This window comes from Coloeus monedula (genome assembly GCF_965178545.1).
Source record: "Coloeus monedula genome assembly, chromosome: 4".
NCBI classification, from domain to species: Eukaryota; Metazoa; Chordata; class Aves; order Passeriformes; family Corvidae; genus Coloeus; species Coloeus monedula.
The window spans coordinates 46,972,931-46,986,677 of NC_138784.1; the positions used below are offsets into that span (position 1 = coordinate 46,972,931).

The window sequence follows — 13,747 nt, forward strand, 5'->3', positions numbered from 1 at the left end:
TGATGTACAGCAGAAGGTTTCCTTGCCTCCATTTGGAGTAGACAGAAGAGAGGCCTGCAGCAGTACATTCTTTCAAGGGAATGAATGGGAACTCTGTAGACATAGCTACAGCCAGCAAGGACAGGGATTTGACATTCATCGGACTGGGTGTTCTTATCTTTGCTCCCTGCTCATTGGGGTCATGTGCTGAATCTGTGTAACTTCTAAGATTCATATTCCTTTCCCAGTTCTCCATGATTGGAATCTGCTTTGAGACTGTTCATGCTCATCCTTAAGCTACAGGCCAGATGTGTTACAGTGAATCTTGTGCTGCAGCACTTTTTAGTGTTTTTATGTTTTGTGATTCCAGCTACACCTATTTTCCTTTTCTGCAGTCAATCCACTAGAAATTTCTTTTCTTGTGCTATTCACAGTCATTCTTAGAGCTCTGTTTGGATTTTATTTTATAATGCAAAAAAAGTTCAGAACAATAAAATTGATATTTGACAAGCAAAATACAGACCATCATGTCCACTTTTGCAACACTTTGCCCTTCTCATTTTCTCCTCATACTGAAGTGTTCAGTCATCTTGTTTCCTTTTAGAAGCACCAGCAGCTACCAGTAATATCTGTGAAAACATGTTGGTGTCTGGAAACAGGCTCAGGAAAAGCTGTTCATCTCTTTTTCTGCAGGGCTACATGGGGGTCCAATGCATGAAATTATGTCCTCAGACACTGAGCATCAGTGTGTCAGTCTTTGACTCAAGGTCTTCAAAAGCCATGTGTATCTCTGGATCATATAGGCAATAAGAGTGAATTTGGAGTCCTTTTCCAGGCTGTCTGGGATGTGCTTGATTTCAGAGGAGCTCTAGTCCTGTTCTGCATGCATCTACCACTCTCCTTGATTCAGTCAAAATCAAGCATAGCCTGGCAAGTAATGCTTTAATAATTTATTTCAAGGTTGCTTTCCTGGAAATTTAGCAAGTTCAGTAAGAGATAAGTTGGAAGCACTCAAAATTAATTCAGCAAGTCATAGGTTAATCCATAGGTAAGACTCAAAGTGCTCATTATAAGGAGATTATTAATAAAAACAAATTTGGGTACCCATAGGTTTATTGATTCCAAATTTGAACCATTAACTCTCCCTCTCATCTCTGAAGATATAGTAATTTGATGTGGATTTGGGTCAGAATTTCTAGGTTTTTTGACAGAAACCAACTGTTGATCTTGACTAGAGCAGCCTTGCCACTTGCTGCAATCTGTGTTTGGAATTATGTGTGATACCCACTTTACATGATGTATACACTATATTTACCATTAAAAATATAGGAAAAAATTGTAAGCAATTATATTTAAGTTTGTGAAAGCTCTGTATATCATAGTATTCTCAGTGAAGCAATGATTCAAGCAAACTCAGAGAAACATCTGGAACATGTCTGGTGCTGGAGTTTTCTACCGTGACTTCATCATGTTGCTTCTGTAGGAATGCAGCAGAATAATAGCTGAGACAAGTTTGTTGAATAAGCTATTAAAATCCCAGATGTGAGCATATGCTTTGCATTTTTATGGATCAAAATAATACTGTTGTGGGTATAAAATTTCATTTTACAACTCTTTTCTTGAAATCTCCCATCAAGTTATTGTAAATGTTTTTCTGGATGAAAGAAGAACCTGAATGCTAGGTCACTGTCCTATATTAGAATTCAGTATTCATTTTGTGGAGGGGGATTTAGACTCTTCAGCCTATAGTGTAAAAAATTATTTCCTAAGATGCTAAGGACTGTCTTGGAAAGGCAAGTTCTTAATATTCCTCATTTAGCTTATGGCTGGACTATGTAGAAAGCCTGCCTTTGTTTGCTAGAGATTTGATGTTAGGTACTAGAAGGTTTGGATGTAAAGGTACCCTAAGGCCATCTTGAAAAAAAGTAATACAAACTAACAGTAAGCACTCCAGTGAGAATTCGTATGAAGTGAGATAATGGTGGCTTTTTGATTTTAAGTTAAAGCATTAGTCTTGGTGTCAAGTAAGTGATGATCTCACCAATTGGTTGAATCACTTACACAGTTATGTGCCAAGATCTAGTTTTTGTTCTGTGTTTGGTTTGGGTTTGAGAATTGCCTGGAATTATCATATTCAGGCATTCAGAGCTTAAAAGATATGCAATCTTGCCTATATGCAAGAGTTGGTGTGGCAAGGAATTATGCAGGAAGGCAATTTTATCATCAAGTTGGATTAGGAACTCAGGCAGAAGCCTGAGAAGATAATCTGATTCTGTGACAAATTCCTATTTTGAGAACAAAATGGTTGATATCATGTGAACATAAGTATCAATGTAACAAAAGCATATACTAATTAGGAAAAAATTGCATATAGGAGTTGTTTTAGGCAGTGATAAAACCACTGAACAAGATTTGAGTTTTGTGCCAGTCAGCTATACTCAGAAAGACTGTACACAATTTTTGTGTGCTCAGCAAAATTTATGTTACTTTATAGTTCCTACAATGAATTTGTAATAACTTTTCAGAAATTCTATGTAACATTTAAATTCATTGTAAAAAAAAGGGGTGTAATATTTGAATTATTTTATCTTTTGTGTATCAGAGGTTCTTAAATTGTATTATGTGCCAGAGACTTTGTTATTTCTGAAGCTTAGGCTTTGCCTCTCCGCAAGACAAAACAGGCTCAAATTACCTTAATGTCTAGAAGGATTTTGATAAATAAACTGTTGAATTGGTATTACCTGCTCTAGTGACTGATCCATATACTGTATTTACTACAGGTAAAGATGGAACTAGCCACTCCCTGTCAATATGACTAGGAGAATCCCTCCTGACAACAAACCTAATTCATGGACAGTCTAATCCTGAGTCTGCAAATAGGCATCTCAAATGAAGAATTCTCTCTATTATGTGTGAGCACTGACCCCATGTTTTCAGACCTGGCCACTGTCTTGTCTCCAGATGAGGGCAGTCTTTGATGCCTCAGAAGGTGTTTGAAGTCAAGGACAAAGTTGACAGGTTATCCACATAGAAGTCAGCAAGATATATAGTTTTGAAATTATAGTATCTTTTAAATATTCTATTTTAGTATGTAAACTGTTCCACTGTGTTGTGATCAAATACACTGCTTGGGATTTTCTAAAGGATATAAGTGAATTAGAATTCCAACTGCCATAAGTCATCAGTAGGATTAGTGCTGGCAATTCCTGCGGATTTTTTTGGGAACAGTCACACATACACCAATCATAAGATTCTCATTTAGACTTCTTAGTCATGTACTTCTTGAATAACCACTAAAGTGGATACATATTTGCAGTCAGGAACAGGGATAGTAAATACTTAGAAGCAAGAGATGGATGCTTCTGGGGAAAAAAAGAGAATAGCTTTCTATAAATAATAATAGTTTACTGTTCTAGTGTGGTGAAGTCTCATAGTGGACATGGCCACAACAAAACAGTCTTGCAATCTTTGTCTTCTTAATAATGTAAATCCCAGCAGATGAAATGAAAATTCCTCCTTTATGTAAATTTCCACTGGAAATAGGTAGTTCGTCACCAAGAATAAGCTCTAAAGTAATAGAAAAGACATTGCAATGTAGTATCTTGCTCTAAGAATTATTATTTCTTTACCTGTTAGTTTTTAAAATTTAACTGTTCATTCCATTTTAATCGTAGTAGCTTTGTTAAGTAAGTTGTAAATAAAAATTTGTAAAATATAAATAAAATATTTTACACCTTTTGTTATAGGTGTAAAAGTCTGAGTTCAAGAATGAATCTATAGCATCATCTTGCTTTACATAATCAAGGTCTTAAATGCTTGTCTGCTTTGCCCAAACAATCCCACTAAATAGTTAGCTTTTGAGATGTTCAAAACACCCTGATTTTCTTGGTGGTTTGTTATAACTTTTCACTTTTTGTATCAGCATGAATTCCAAATTAAACCAAAAATCTTGTACATAAAGGACAGTTGTAAATCTAGTTTTGAACTTTATGCATGAAAATGTTATCAGGAATTCAAGATATTTTAGAGATATTTGAATAAGGTGACAAGATAAATATATATTCAGCATCCATATATTCAGCATAGATTTCCTAGTGATCAAAGAACTCTAGACAGCATTTTTAAAAACATGACTACTGGGTAAGTTACCTTAAAGGAAATTGAACATTTTAGAAAATATCCAGATCCAGATAAGAATAGTGAGCTCTTAAATCTTGTTATTTTTATGCCTAAAATATACAGTAACCTTTTACTTGAATTATAGATTTTATTTTGTTTGTCAACTGTGCAGCACTGCCGCCATGGAATTTGTGTGAGCAGAGAAATGGAGCTGCGTCCTGTAGATGGAGAGTGGGGCCCATGGGGACCTTATAGCTCATGTTCAAGAACTTGTGGAGGTGGAATCAAGAGCACCACCAGGCTGTGTAATCGACCAGAGTATGTTTTTTATTGTGTTTTAAATTAGTGCATAATGAAGATATTAAGAAATTATGGATTGGCTCAAAACAAAATGGAGGTATTGTGGGCTGTGCAAATCAGTGTGAAGCTTGTTTCAGCCATGTTTGGAAAGAGATTAATCTACAGACTCTAATATGCAGAAGACTTTCAGATTACTCATGTCTTTCAACAATATGATCCATTCTTATAGATGTTTCTAAAAACTTCTTTTGGCAGGGTCTTTTTTTCTAGGTTTACTCTAACTGTTGAGGCTTCTTGAAACATTAGATGCTTTCTTTGAAGTAAGAACTGCAAAAATAAATATGTGTCTTTCCTACTAATCTCTTCAGTGAAACACTTGATTTGCTTTGATTTAAGGCTTTTCCACAACATCACCACCAGTAACGTCCCACAAGGAGCACTGGTTATTACAGAGTCATTTAAAACTTACCTTTGTAACTAGAAAATTACATTGAATGAATAATTCCATGTGGGTTTTGTTCTCTGTAGTAAAAGTCAAGGAGAACTTTACCCTTAATTTGTCCAGAAGCAGAACCATGGCTGGTGCCTGAGTAATTTCAGAGTTTTTCTAGGAAGTCATGTCAGCTTGATATTATCAGTAGGATAAATAAACTTCAATCAAATGGCCCCAGGTTATTTTATTTTCTCTGATGTAAGGGGCAGTAGACTAGATTGCCATTAGATAATGCCTCTTTCAGTCTGTAGTAATTGATAGTATCAATATGCTGTTGATTTATTCTTTTTTTCTTCCCCCAAAACATACTAATACTGAATTACTTTGTGTCAGGGTTTATAACTGTTAAAATGTATTTTAGACTTTACAGTAAATGAGGTATTTTCCACAATTTTCCCTTTTTATTCTTTTGATCCAAACAAAGTGAAACCAGTATTAGGACTACAGAAAAGACTGTACCAGCTCGTAATTGTCTTCTTTCTTTGTCACTCTGTAAAATAATAATTTCAAATTACTGAGGGGGGTGCTGCTTGTGTAAAAATAGGACTGTAATCTCAGCTAAATTGATAAAAGCATTAAAATTAATAATGCTTTTTCCCAGGCAAAATAGTTATAGCTGTAAGAGAAGTAAAAATAATAATGCATTAATAAACATCAGTAGCAAGATTACCACCTACCTCAGCAATAGTATCTTACAAGGATTGGGTTTATTTTGGGTATAAATGAATGCACAGTGGAAATTGAGTGTGTGTTTAAGTCAGTAACAGCTGACAGAATGCTGTGTGAGGTTTTCCTTTTTAGATCAGTGGCTTGGGCCACTTTTCATGGAAAACAGGAATTTTAGAAAATGAGTGTGTTTTACATTTACCTTTATTTTAGGCCAAGAAATGGAGGAAAGTACTGTGTTGGCCGCAGGATGAAATTTCGGTCATGCAATACTGATTCATGTCCAAAAGGCAAAAAAGATTTTCGGGAGCAGCAGTGCTCTGAATTTGATGGCAAACACTTTAATATCAATGGTCTTACCTCTGCTGTTCGCTGGCTTCCAAAATACAGTGGTAGTAAGTAATTACGCATCTTTTCAATTAATGCAATGAAAACGTTACTTTAAATAAAGTTCTAAAACAGACAAGAAACCTCTTGGATTTTCTTTCCAGTTTCTATGAAAGATCGCTGTAAACTTTTTTGCCGAGTTTCTGGAACAACTTCCTACTATCAGCTGAAGGACAGAGTTGCTGATGGTACTCCCTGTGGAGCAGAAACCAATGACCTTTGTGTTCAAGGCTTATGCAGGGTATTTAAATCTAAACTTATTAATTATTAAAATCAATTTCAACAGGTGATAAAGTAGATATTAATACCAATAAACATTACTGAAAATACGGTGTTGTGAGTTCACTTAAGCTAATTTTATTTCCTATAAAATTAAAGATCTGGAAATGGAAGCAATTAAGTGAGGAACATGTAGTTGAATGTGAAGACCCACAGTCTTGCCTCATTAAGCCTCATAGGTGAAAGTTAATATTGTCCAAGTGAGCAGTGAGAAACTGATCCAAAATTAGCATAAGGGGAGGAAAGAAGCGTGCTGTGTGATTACTAACATTGTATTTCTGCTACCAAAGAAGGAAATAGTAGAAAATCCAAGGGTAGATAGATTATGTAATTACTATTTTACTGTAAAATCAGGAGGAACTGACCCTTGAGTCAATTCGGCACTCTTTGCTTAATAGCAGCTGTGGCATTGTCACAAGATTTTGTTGGGAGAAGCAAGGAACTATATTTTAACAATTCAGGACTTTCTTATCAAGCTTTGTTGAGGTTTTGCTGATTGCAGTGAAACTGAGTAAATTCAGGATGAGGAGAAAATATAGCTTATTTTTATATTGTTGAATAAAAAGGAAATGACAGAGATTAATCCTGTTTATCATAGTTCAAAAAAACCCCGGAAGTTTAAGTAAAGATACATAAACAAAAATTGTTCTTATGTTAGTTTAACCAGCATAGTCTATATATATATTCATTTGCTTCTTTTCAGTAATGACAGACTTTAAATTAATTGATGGCCATATACATACTGCTTTTAGGATTCCAAGACTTTTAATGTAAACATGAATTTAAATTTATACACTATGTTGATTTTTTTATACAAAATCTCTATGTACCGTTATGTATTCTTATACAGTTCTTGACATATTAAGTGTATTTGAACTGCACCATTATGTTTTGCCCTTACATTGCAAAATCCAAAACCATTAAAGGCATTTAATGAATTGCCAAGGAAGACTAGATATATACAGTGAACAACAATATTTTGGGGTAGTGGGAAGCTTACATTACTTATTTTCATTGTTTTCTATTGGGCTGAGTGATAAAGGGTTTTATTATTTTTATTATTTTTATTTTTTTAGCAAGCAGGCTGTGATCATGTTTTGAATTCAAAGGCAAGGAGAGACAAATGTGGAATCTGTGGTGGTGATAATTCTTCATGTAAAACACTTGCAGGTACTTTCAACAGTGCTCATTATGGTATGTTTGTTTTGCCTTTTTTTTAATCTTAATGCACACTTCAATATGGCTTAGAAATTATTCTTTACATTTAAGGAAGCAGGATTTCAGTGTATGTTCTTTAGGGCCTCTATCAACAAAAAATACCTTTGATTTTCAGTCATATTCCCTCTCAAGGATGCAGAGGCAAACGCTATGACATACTAACCCATTCAAGTGAAAAAAAAAAAATCAATCTGCTGAAAGGTCAAAGCCAAAGACATGGATAAAAGAAATGATGAGGGTAAAAGTACTTTAAAAGGATGAATGCTTCCTGCTTTTTACTTTGCGTTCTCTGGTCTGAAACTTAGCAGCTGAAGGACACATTCCAATGTCTCATTTTGGCTGTGTAAAGAGATAGCAAGAAGTTCGTGTTGTGAGCAGCTGATGGGGTTCCTTTCCTCCTAGAGTGAAAATTACAGCCTGTGAAATGTGAGCCTCCTTCTTCCAGAGAACAGGGGTAACAATATTTATGTTTTTTCCTCCTCATTGACAGGTAGTGAATGAGAAACTTCTGGATAACCCTGGTATTTCCTATTTATTTGATTTAGTTTCTCTAATACAGCTACTGATAGTTCTTCTATAAGTAGTCTTTTCTGTGAAGTATGGAGAGACTCTTGTATGTGCATAGCAGTGCAGTTAAGTAGTTAGAACATAGAACATAAGGACAGAAGTCTCCAGGTTAATATCAGCCTAGAGGCTCCTTCGTGCTGCTTCACTGGTTGAAAGAGACCCCAGGCAAAGTGAAAATAATACCTGGAGAGCTGCCAAATAGGATCCTCATAGAATAAAGGGTTTGCTGCTGAAGAGGAAAGTATGCCAAGTACCCTATTGGATTTTCTTCTTCCCTGGCAGTGGACTCATCAAAAATTATCAAAAATCTTAAATTATACAGCCACCCTTCCCATACAAATACATGTATTTTTTCTTGTGTCTATCCTAAGAAGGTGCTTATAAATAGCACATGAATTTTGTTGTACACGTATTTGTTACGAGTCCAGTGACAATTACGTGAAACTGCCATTTTGCAAATATGGTCAAAACTGTCACTCTCTGCTATTTAACAGCTTTCTATTGTCACAGACTTACTTGCTTCGTATTGAAGATGGAGGGGAAAAAAGCCCCCATGTTTTGGGATGAGGAAAACCTTGAGTTATTATTTGGTTTTATAGTTACTTGAATGCTTTAAATTATGTTCAAATTCTTGAAATTATAGCATATAAAAGATAATACTGAGTTATACCAAGGAACAGTATGCTGAACATGTGGGATTATCACTCAGGTGTGCTCAAGTAGGAATACAGCCATGCAAACAAGAAATTGTACTTATCTGAACACTGAAACTCCAGTGTCCATGGAAGGTCTAAGACATCCCTAGGCTAATGACTGAAGGCATTGTCTGAGGAAATACTATTTTCCAAAAAAATTCTGAATTAGGATCATGAGCTAAGTATGCTGATGTGCACTTGATCTTTTTCTTTTGACTTAATTTGTTTCCCTTTCAAACCGAAATGAGTCATTTTACTAAGGCAGAATTTGGAATTGACAGTAGCAGCCTGTGGTGTGTGCTTATATTCATGCAGTTATGATGTTGTCAGTAACTGTGTAAACAGTAGTAAAGCAATAATCAAAAATTCATTACAGCAAAATACTAATTTACTTGGCTTTCATTTTAAGAGATAGTAATCTAATCATGTGCACATTATTACTGTGTTGGCTATTACTATTGCATCAATTTAGAGTATCTGAGGATTTCCTGGATGATGGTCATTCTCAGTGGCCTAGTATGTGATTTATTCTCTTCTTGTATCCTTGACAACATGCAGCTTTGTTTATAGTTTCCTCCCATATTTTTTCTTCTTTCATTCTTTTACCAGAAAGTCTTCAGTGTGTGAGATGAGGGGCTTTTTTAACTGTATTTTGGTTTTCTTCCCAGTATGTTGAAAGATTGACCAAACCGTGTATTTATCCAGAGCATGCAGCTTGTCAATTTGCAATTGCAATGCTGCCCCCAGCTGGTAAATGTGATGGACCTGTAATTAGATTAAATCTTCATTTAAATGTATGGCATAGTTTTAATAGATTAAAAGCACTTGGAAGTTAATGAATTATGAAATTGTCATGGCTTAACCCCATCTGGAGCCAGACAGCCAGTCACTCACTCACTGCCTCCCGGATGGGGAGAGAGAACTGGAACAATAAAAGTGAGAAAACTCATGGTTTCAGATAAAGAACAGTTTAATAGGTAAAGCAAAAGCACCACACACAAAGCAAAGCAAGAATTGATTCTCCCCTTCCCATGGGCAGGCAGGTGTCCAGCCAGGAAAGCAGGGCTCTGTCATGCTAAACAGTGAATTGGGAAGACAAACGCCATTACTCTGAACACCCCCTCTTCCTTTTTTCCCCAGTTTTTGTGCCCGGCATGATGCCATATGGTCTGGGATATCCCTGTGGTCAGCTGAGGTCTGTCTGTATCCCCTCACAACTCCTTGTGCACCTCCAGCCTCCTTGCTGGTGGAGTGGGGTGAGAGGCAGAAAAGGACTGGACTCTGTGTAAGCTCTGCTTGGCAATAACTAGAACATCCCTGAATTATCAGCATTTTCCAGCACAAATCCAAAACACAGCCCTATGCCAGCTGCTGTGAAGAAAATTAACTCTATCCCGGTCAACACAGTACAAAATGAAAAGGGTATTGGCATTGAAATTTTTACCCCCAGAGGTGCATCAACTAAAATCACAGTAATATTGTTAAACACAGTGAAATAGGTGGAAAAATTATCAGAATTTTTATTATTAGCTCAGATTACAAGTTTGTATTTATTATGTTTCCAATGTTTGCCATACTAAGTTTTTCTTAGCTGCAGGTATCGTTTTGAGTTCATGATTAGCTTCTGTGAGAAACAGGTTTGGACTTTTTAACCTAGGTTTATGTGCAGAGTAACTTTTTAAAAAAATAGATCTTGATGCACCTTATTTTGTTACCTGGTGGCAAGGCTACCATAATAGTACTATGAGATATTACAAGAAGTGATGACTCATTTGTGAAGCATTTGTATTTTGAAGGGTGTGCACTCAATATTTTAAGCAGGAGAAGGTGGATCAGGCATGGCTAGTTTAACAGCTATATCTACCTATGCATATGACCTGCAACGCTGCAATATTTTGGTATTTAGACTCATTCTTTAGCATGCTGTCTTGAAATACTCTTGTGAAGAGAAAAGCTACCTCAATTGTGTAAACAGGGAATGGAGATATTTCATGTTAAGTGACTTCCCCAGATTTCTGTAAAAGTTTAAATTTTGAGCAGTCACAGTGTTTTCGGAGTCCCTCTTGATATACTTGACTGCTTTCTAGAGTAGTTCTGCTCTCTAGGGATTTTTCTGAGTCGACTGAACTCAGTGGTAAAGAATTGAATTCACATTTCTGAACACAGAACATAACACTTCGTAACACGTGAAGGCATTCATCGTTGGTTGTCTCTGGTGCACTGTAGGGTTTTGCGAATGAAGTTAAAATATATTTTCATGTTTACTAATACTTGACCATCTTTGTATATAATTAATTTGCAGGTTACAATGTTGTAGTAAATATTCCCAAAGGAGCAACAAATATTGATATTCGACAGCACAGCTACTCAGGGAAACCAGAAGATGACAACTACCTTGGTAAAAGCCTCCTGTGTACAACATTGATGGATAGGTTTTGTGCTCTTGACAGGGAATATATTATTGAGTATACTATGAGAAGTCTGATAAAGACTTTGGAGAAAATATCTAATTATTTTTATCTTCATTTGCCTGTGTCTCTCTATAGATACTAGTTTTCCAAAAACATCAGTGATATGTTGTTAAGGTTTCTAATTCTCAGATGAGTGTGTTCATTCATCAGAGAATAAGAATTACAGCGCCTTGCATCGTTTTGTCAATTTTTTACTTTGTTGTCACAATGTTAATTGAAACACCACAAGTGAACTCAGGAATAATGTAGGTATTTGTTGTTTTAAATCTTGGAAGCATACACTTCATTTATGAACAAAGCAGTCTGACCATCAGCAAATTTATCAGTTGTCTCATATTTCTCTTTTTCTATTATGTCTGGGACATAAAGAGTATAAAGGCCATCACATGCTGATAGATTTGCAAGTGTGCGTAGGTAACAAAGAATTCATGAGTACATCCTACCAAAAATCTTGGTTGTTCTATTTCATAGTAGTTACATTGTATCTGAAGTGCCTGAAAAAATATTGAAGCATATTTACCTTCTGTCTCTTCTTCCGTTGTCATCCTAGCCAGCAAACTTCAGAATTCTCAAAATGTTTTCCTTGTCACCTGTTGCCCAGTTGTTACACATGCAGCTCGCAGGACACAGAAACAACCCTCGCTCCCTGGCATTAGCTTCCATTTCAAATGTAGCAATGCCTGAATAGCATCTTGTACTACAAATTTTACCTTATTTTAAAAATGTTTAACTTGTTTTTCATCTTTATTATTGCAAAATGGTCATTGTCTTAAATTACTATCATAAATGCCTCATAATTTATTTTTATTTTCAAGTTTAGTTTTAAAACCTAGTTCAGTAGAAGTAGCTGTAGCAAATACAAGGGTGTGGGCTGTAGAATAGGGCAGAAATACCAATAATTATTGTTTCCTTCTACAGTAACAGAACCTAGCCAAATTTAAAAGTCATTACTTCAGTCAGCCCTTCAGCAGAACAAATATTATTAAATTACTATAATGTAGAGAAAATCCATGGCTGAGAATATCATGACAACTGCTCAGGTGAAAGTTACTGATGATTAGGAACGAATTCATTAATTTGAAACTGTTTGATACAACTTTTTACATTAACTACATGTTGATGAGATTTTATTGATAGAACCTTTTAACTAAATAGATCTCCAATATTTTATTTCACTTACAGCTTTATCAGATACCCATGGAAATTTTATCTTGAATGGAAATTTTGTTGTTAGCATGTCAAAAAGAGAAATCAATATACAAGGAGCCATTTTTGAGTACAGTGGTTCAAACAATACAATAGAACGAATTAACAGCACTGATAGAGTTGAAGAAGAACTAACCTTACAGGTGCATGTTTACTTTTTTCATAAGCCTGAAAATTTCCTACATGATCATTATGTTCTTAATTTTATGTTCAAATTCACTGAAAAACAGCTATCATTTTATCTCAATCAAGGTTTTGTGTGTAGGGAATTTATACAACCCTGATGTGCGTTATTCGTTCAATGTCCCGATAGAAGATGGAAGTGATGTGTTTACATGGGATCCTTATGGACCCTGGCAAGACTGTAGCAGGATGTGCCAAGGTACTGTGAAGTATTTTTTTCACCAGAACCAAAGATCTGATGGCATTTAGGAAGGGAGTTGTCTTAAGTTCTCTTACTTTTCACCCTTACTTGTGAAGAAGAAACTTGTTACCCTCAGTAAACTTTAAGTGCACAGAGCCTTTAAGGACAGTATAGCTTCTGATTTTTGTTTTTGCTATTTTTTGTACTTATGCAGTACAATTCTATATTCAAACCTACATTTGGAAACATAGAAGCAGTTTATTAAAAAAAAAGGTTGAATCAAATCTGATATGTCCTATTAAGGTGGTATTGTATGTCTACTAAAGTTGATACCCTGTGAGACCACTGTACGACAGCTGGGAGGTGGAACAGGTGATTGGGAAAAGGTTGTTCTCCACCTGGAATGTAGTGAGCTGCACAAAGCAGCCTGTTTGTGCAGAATCTGCTGTATACAGCAATTTGTGTTAATGGGGTATCTCAGTTAAATTCCCAAATGATGAATGGAATCCATAAGGCACTCTTAATTTAGCCCTTTATTTACTTCTTCTGGTGCTTTTTCAAGGTATTCGAAGAAGAAGAGTGACATGTATACGTGAAAGTGATCATGTGGTAGTGTCTGATCAAAGATGTGAATTCATACCTACTGTACCAAGTGTCTTTGAGGAGTGTAATACAGAGTGTGAATTAAGGTAAAAAAGGTTCCTAACTGATGGAGTTATATGTGGTCTTATATGTTTTTATTGATTGATATTGAAACAAAGTAATTCAGACTGCTTTATCCTCTGTCTCTCCATCCCTCTCTACCTCCCTCATCCTTCCCATCTCTCCTTGTTTTCCTCAAATCTGTTGGTGTAATGGCTTTATACATTATATTTACACCTCTGACTCCACGTAGAACTAGGTACTTTTCTAATTTTTATTGTAAAGTACAAAATCTCTTGCTAGAATTGTGAATCTATTCTATATATTCTGGCACAAAAACTTGTATTGCTGCTTGAAATAC

At 35.6% G+C, this 13,747-nt stretch overlaps 1 protein-coding gene across 1 annotated transcript in view; it reads left to right on the forward strand.

The window, feature by feature from the left end:
- Positions 1 to 13,747, forward strand: part of ADAMTS20 (ADAM metallopeptidase with thrombospondin type 1 motif 20) — a gene marked incomplete at both ends in the record, with an annotated part of 84,724 nt that overhangs the window by 36,860 nt on the left and 34,117 nt on the right. Inside the window, 8 exons of the mRNA XM_082279728.1 lie at positions 4,271 to 4,416; positions 5,771 to 5,952; positions 6,049 to 6,185; positions 7,300 to 7,417; positions 11,006 to 11,101; positions 12,357 to 12,523; positions 12,633 to 12,762; positions 13,307 to 13,433. Coding sequence (XP_082135854.1) covers positions 4,271 to 4,416; positions 5,771 to 5,952; positions 6,049 to 6,185; positions 7,300 to 7,417; positions 11,006 to 11,101; positions 12,357 to 12,523; positions 12,633 to 12,762; positions 13,307 to 13,433 — 1,103 coding nt within the window. The remainder of the gene's footprint in view (positions 1 to 4,270; positions 4,417 to 5,770; positions 5,953 to 6,048; positions 6,186 to 7,299; positions 7,418 to 11,005; positions 11,102 to 12,356; positions 12,524 to 12,632; positions 12,763 to 13,306; positions 13,434 to 13,747) is intronic.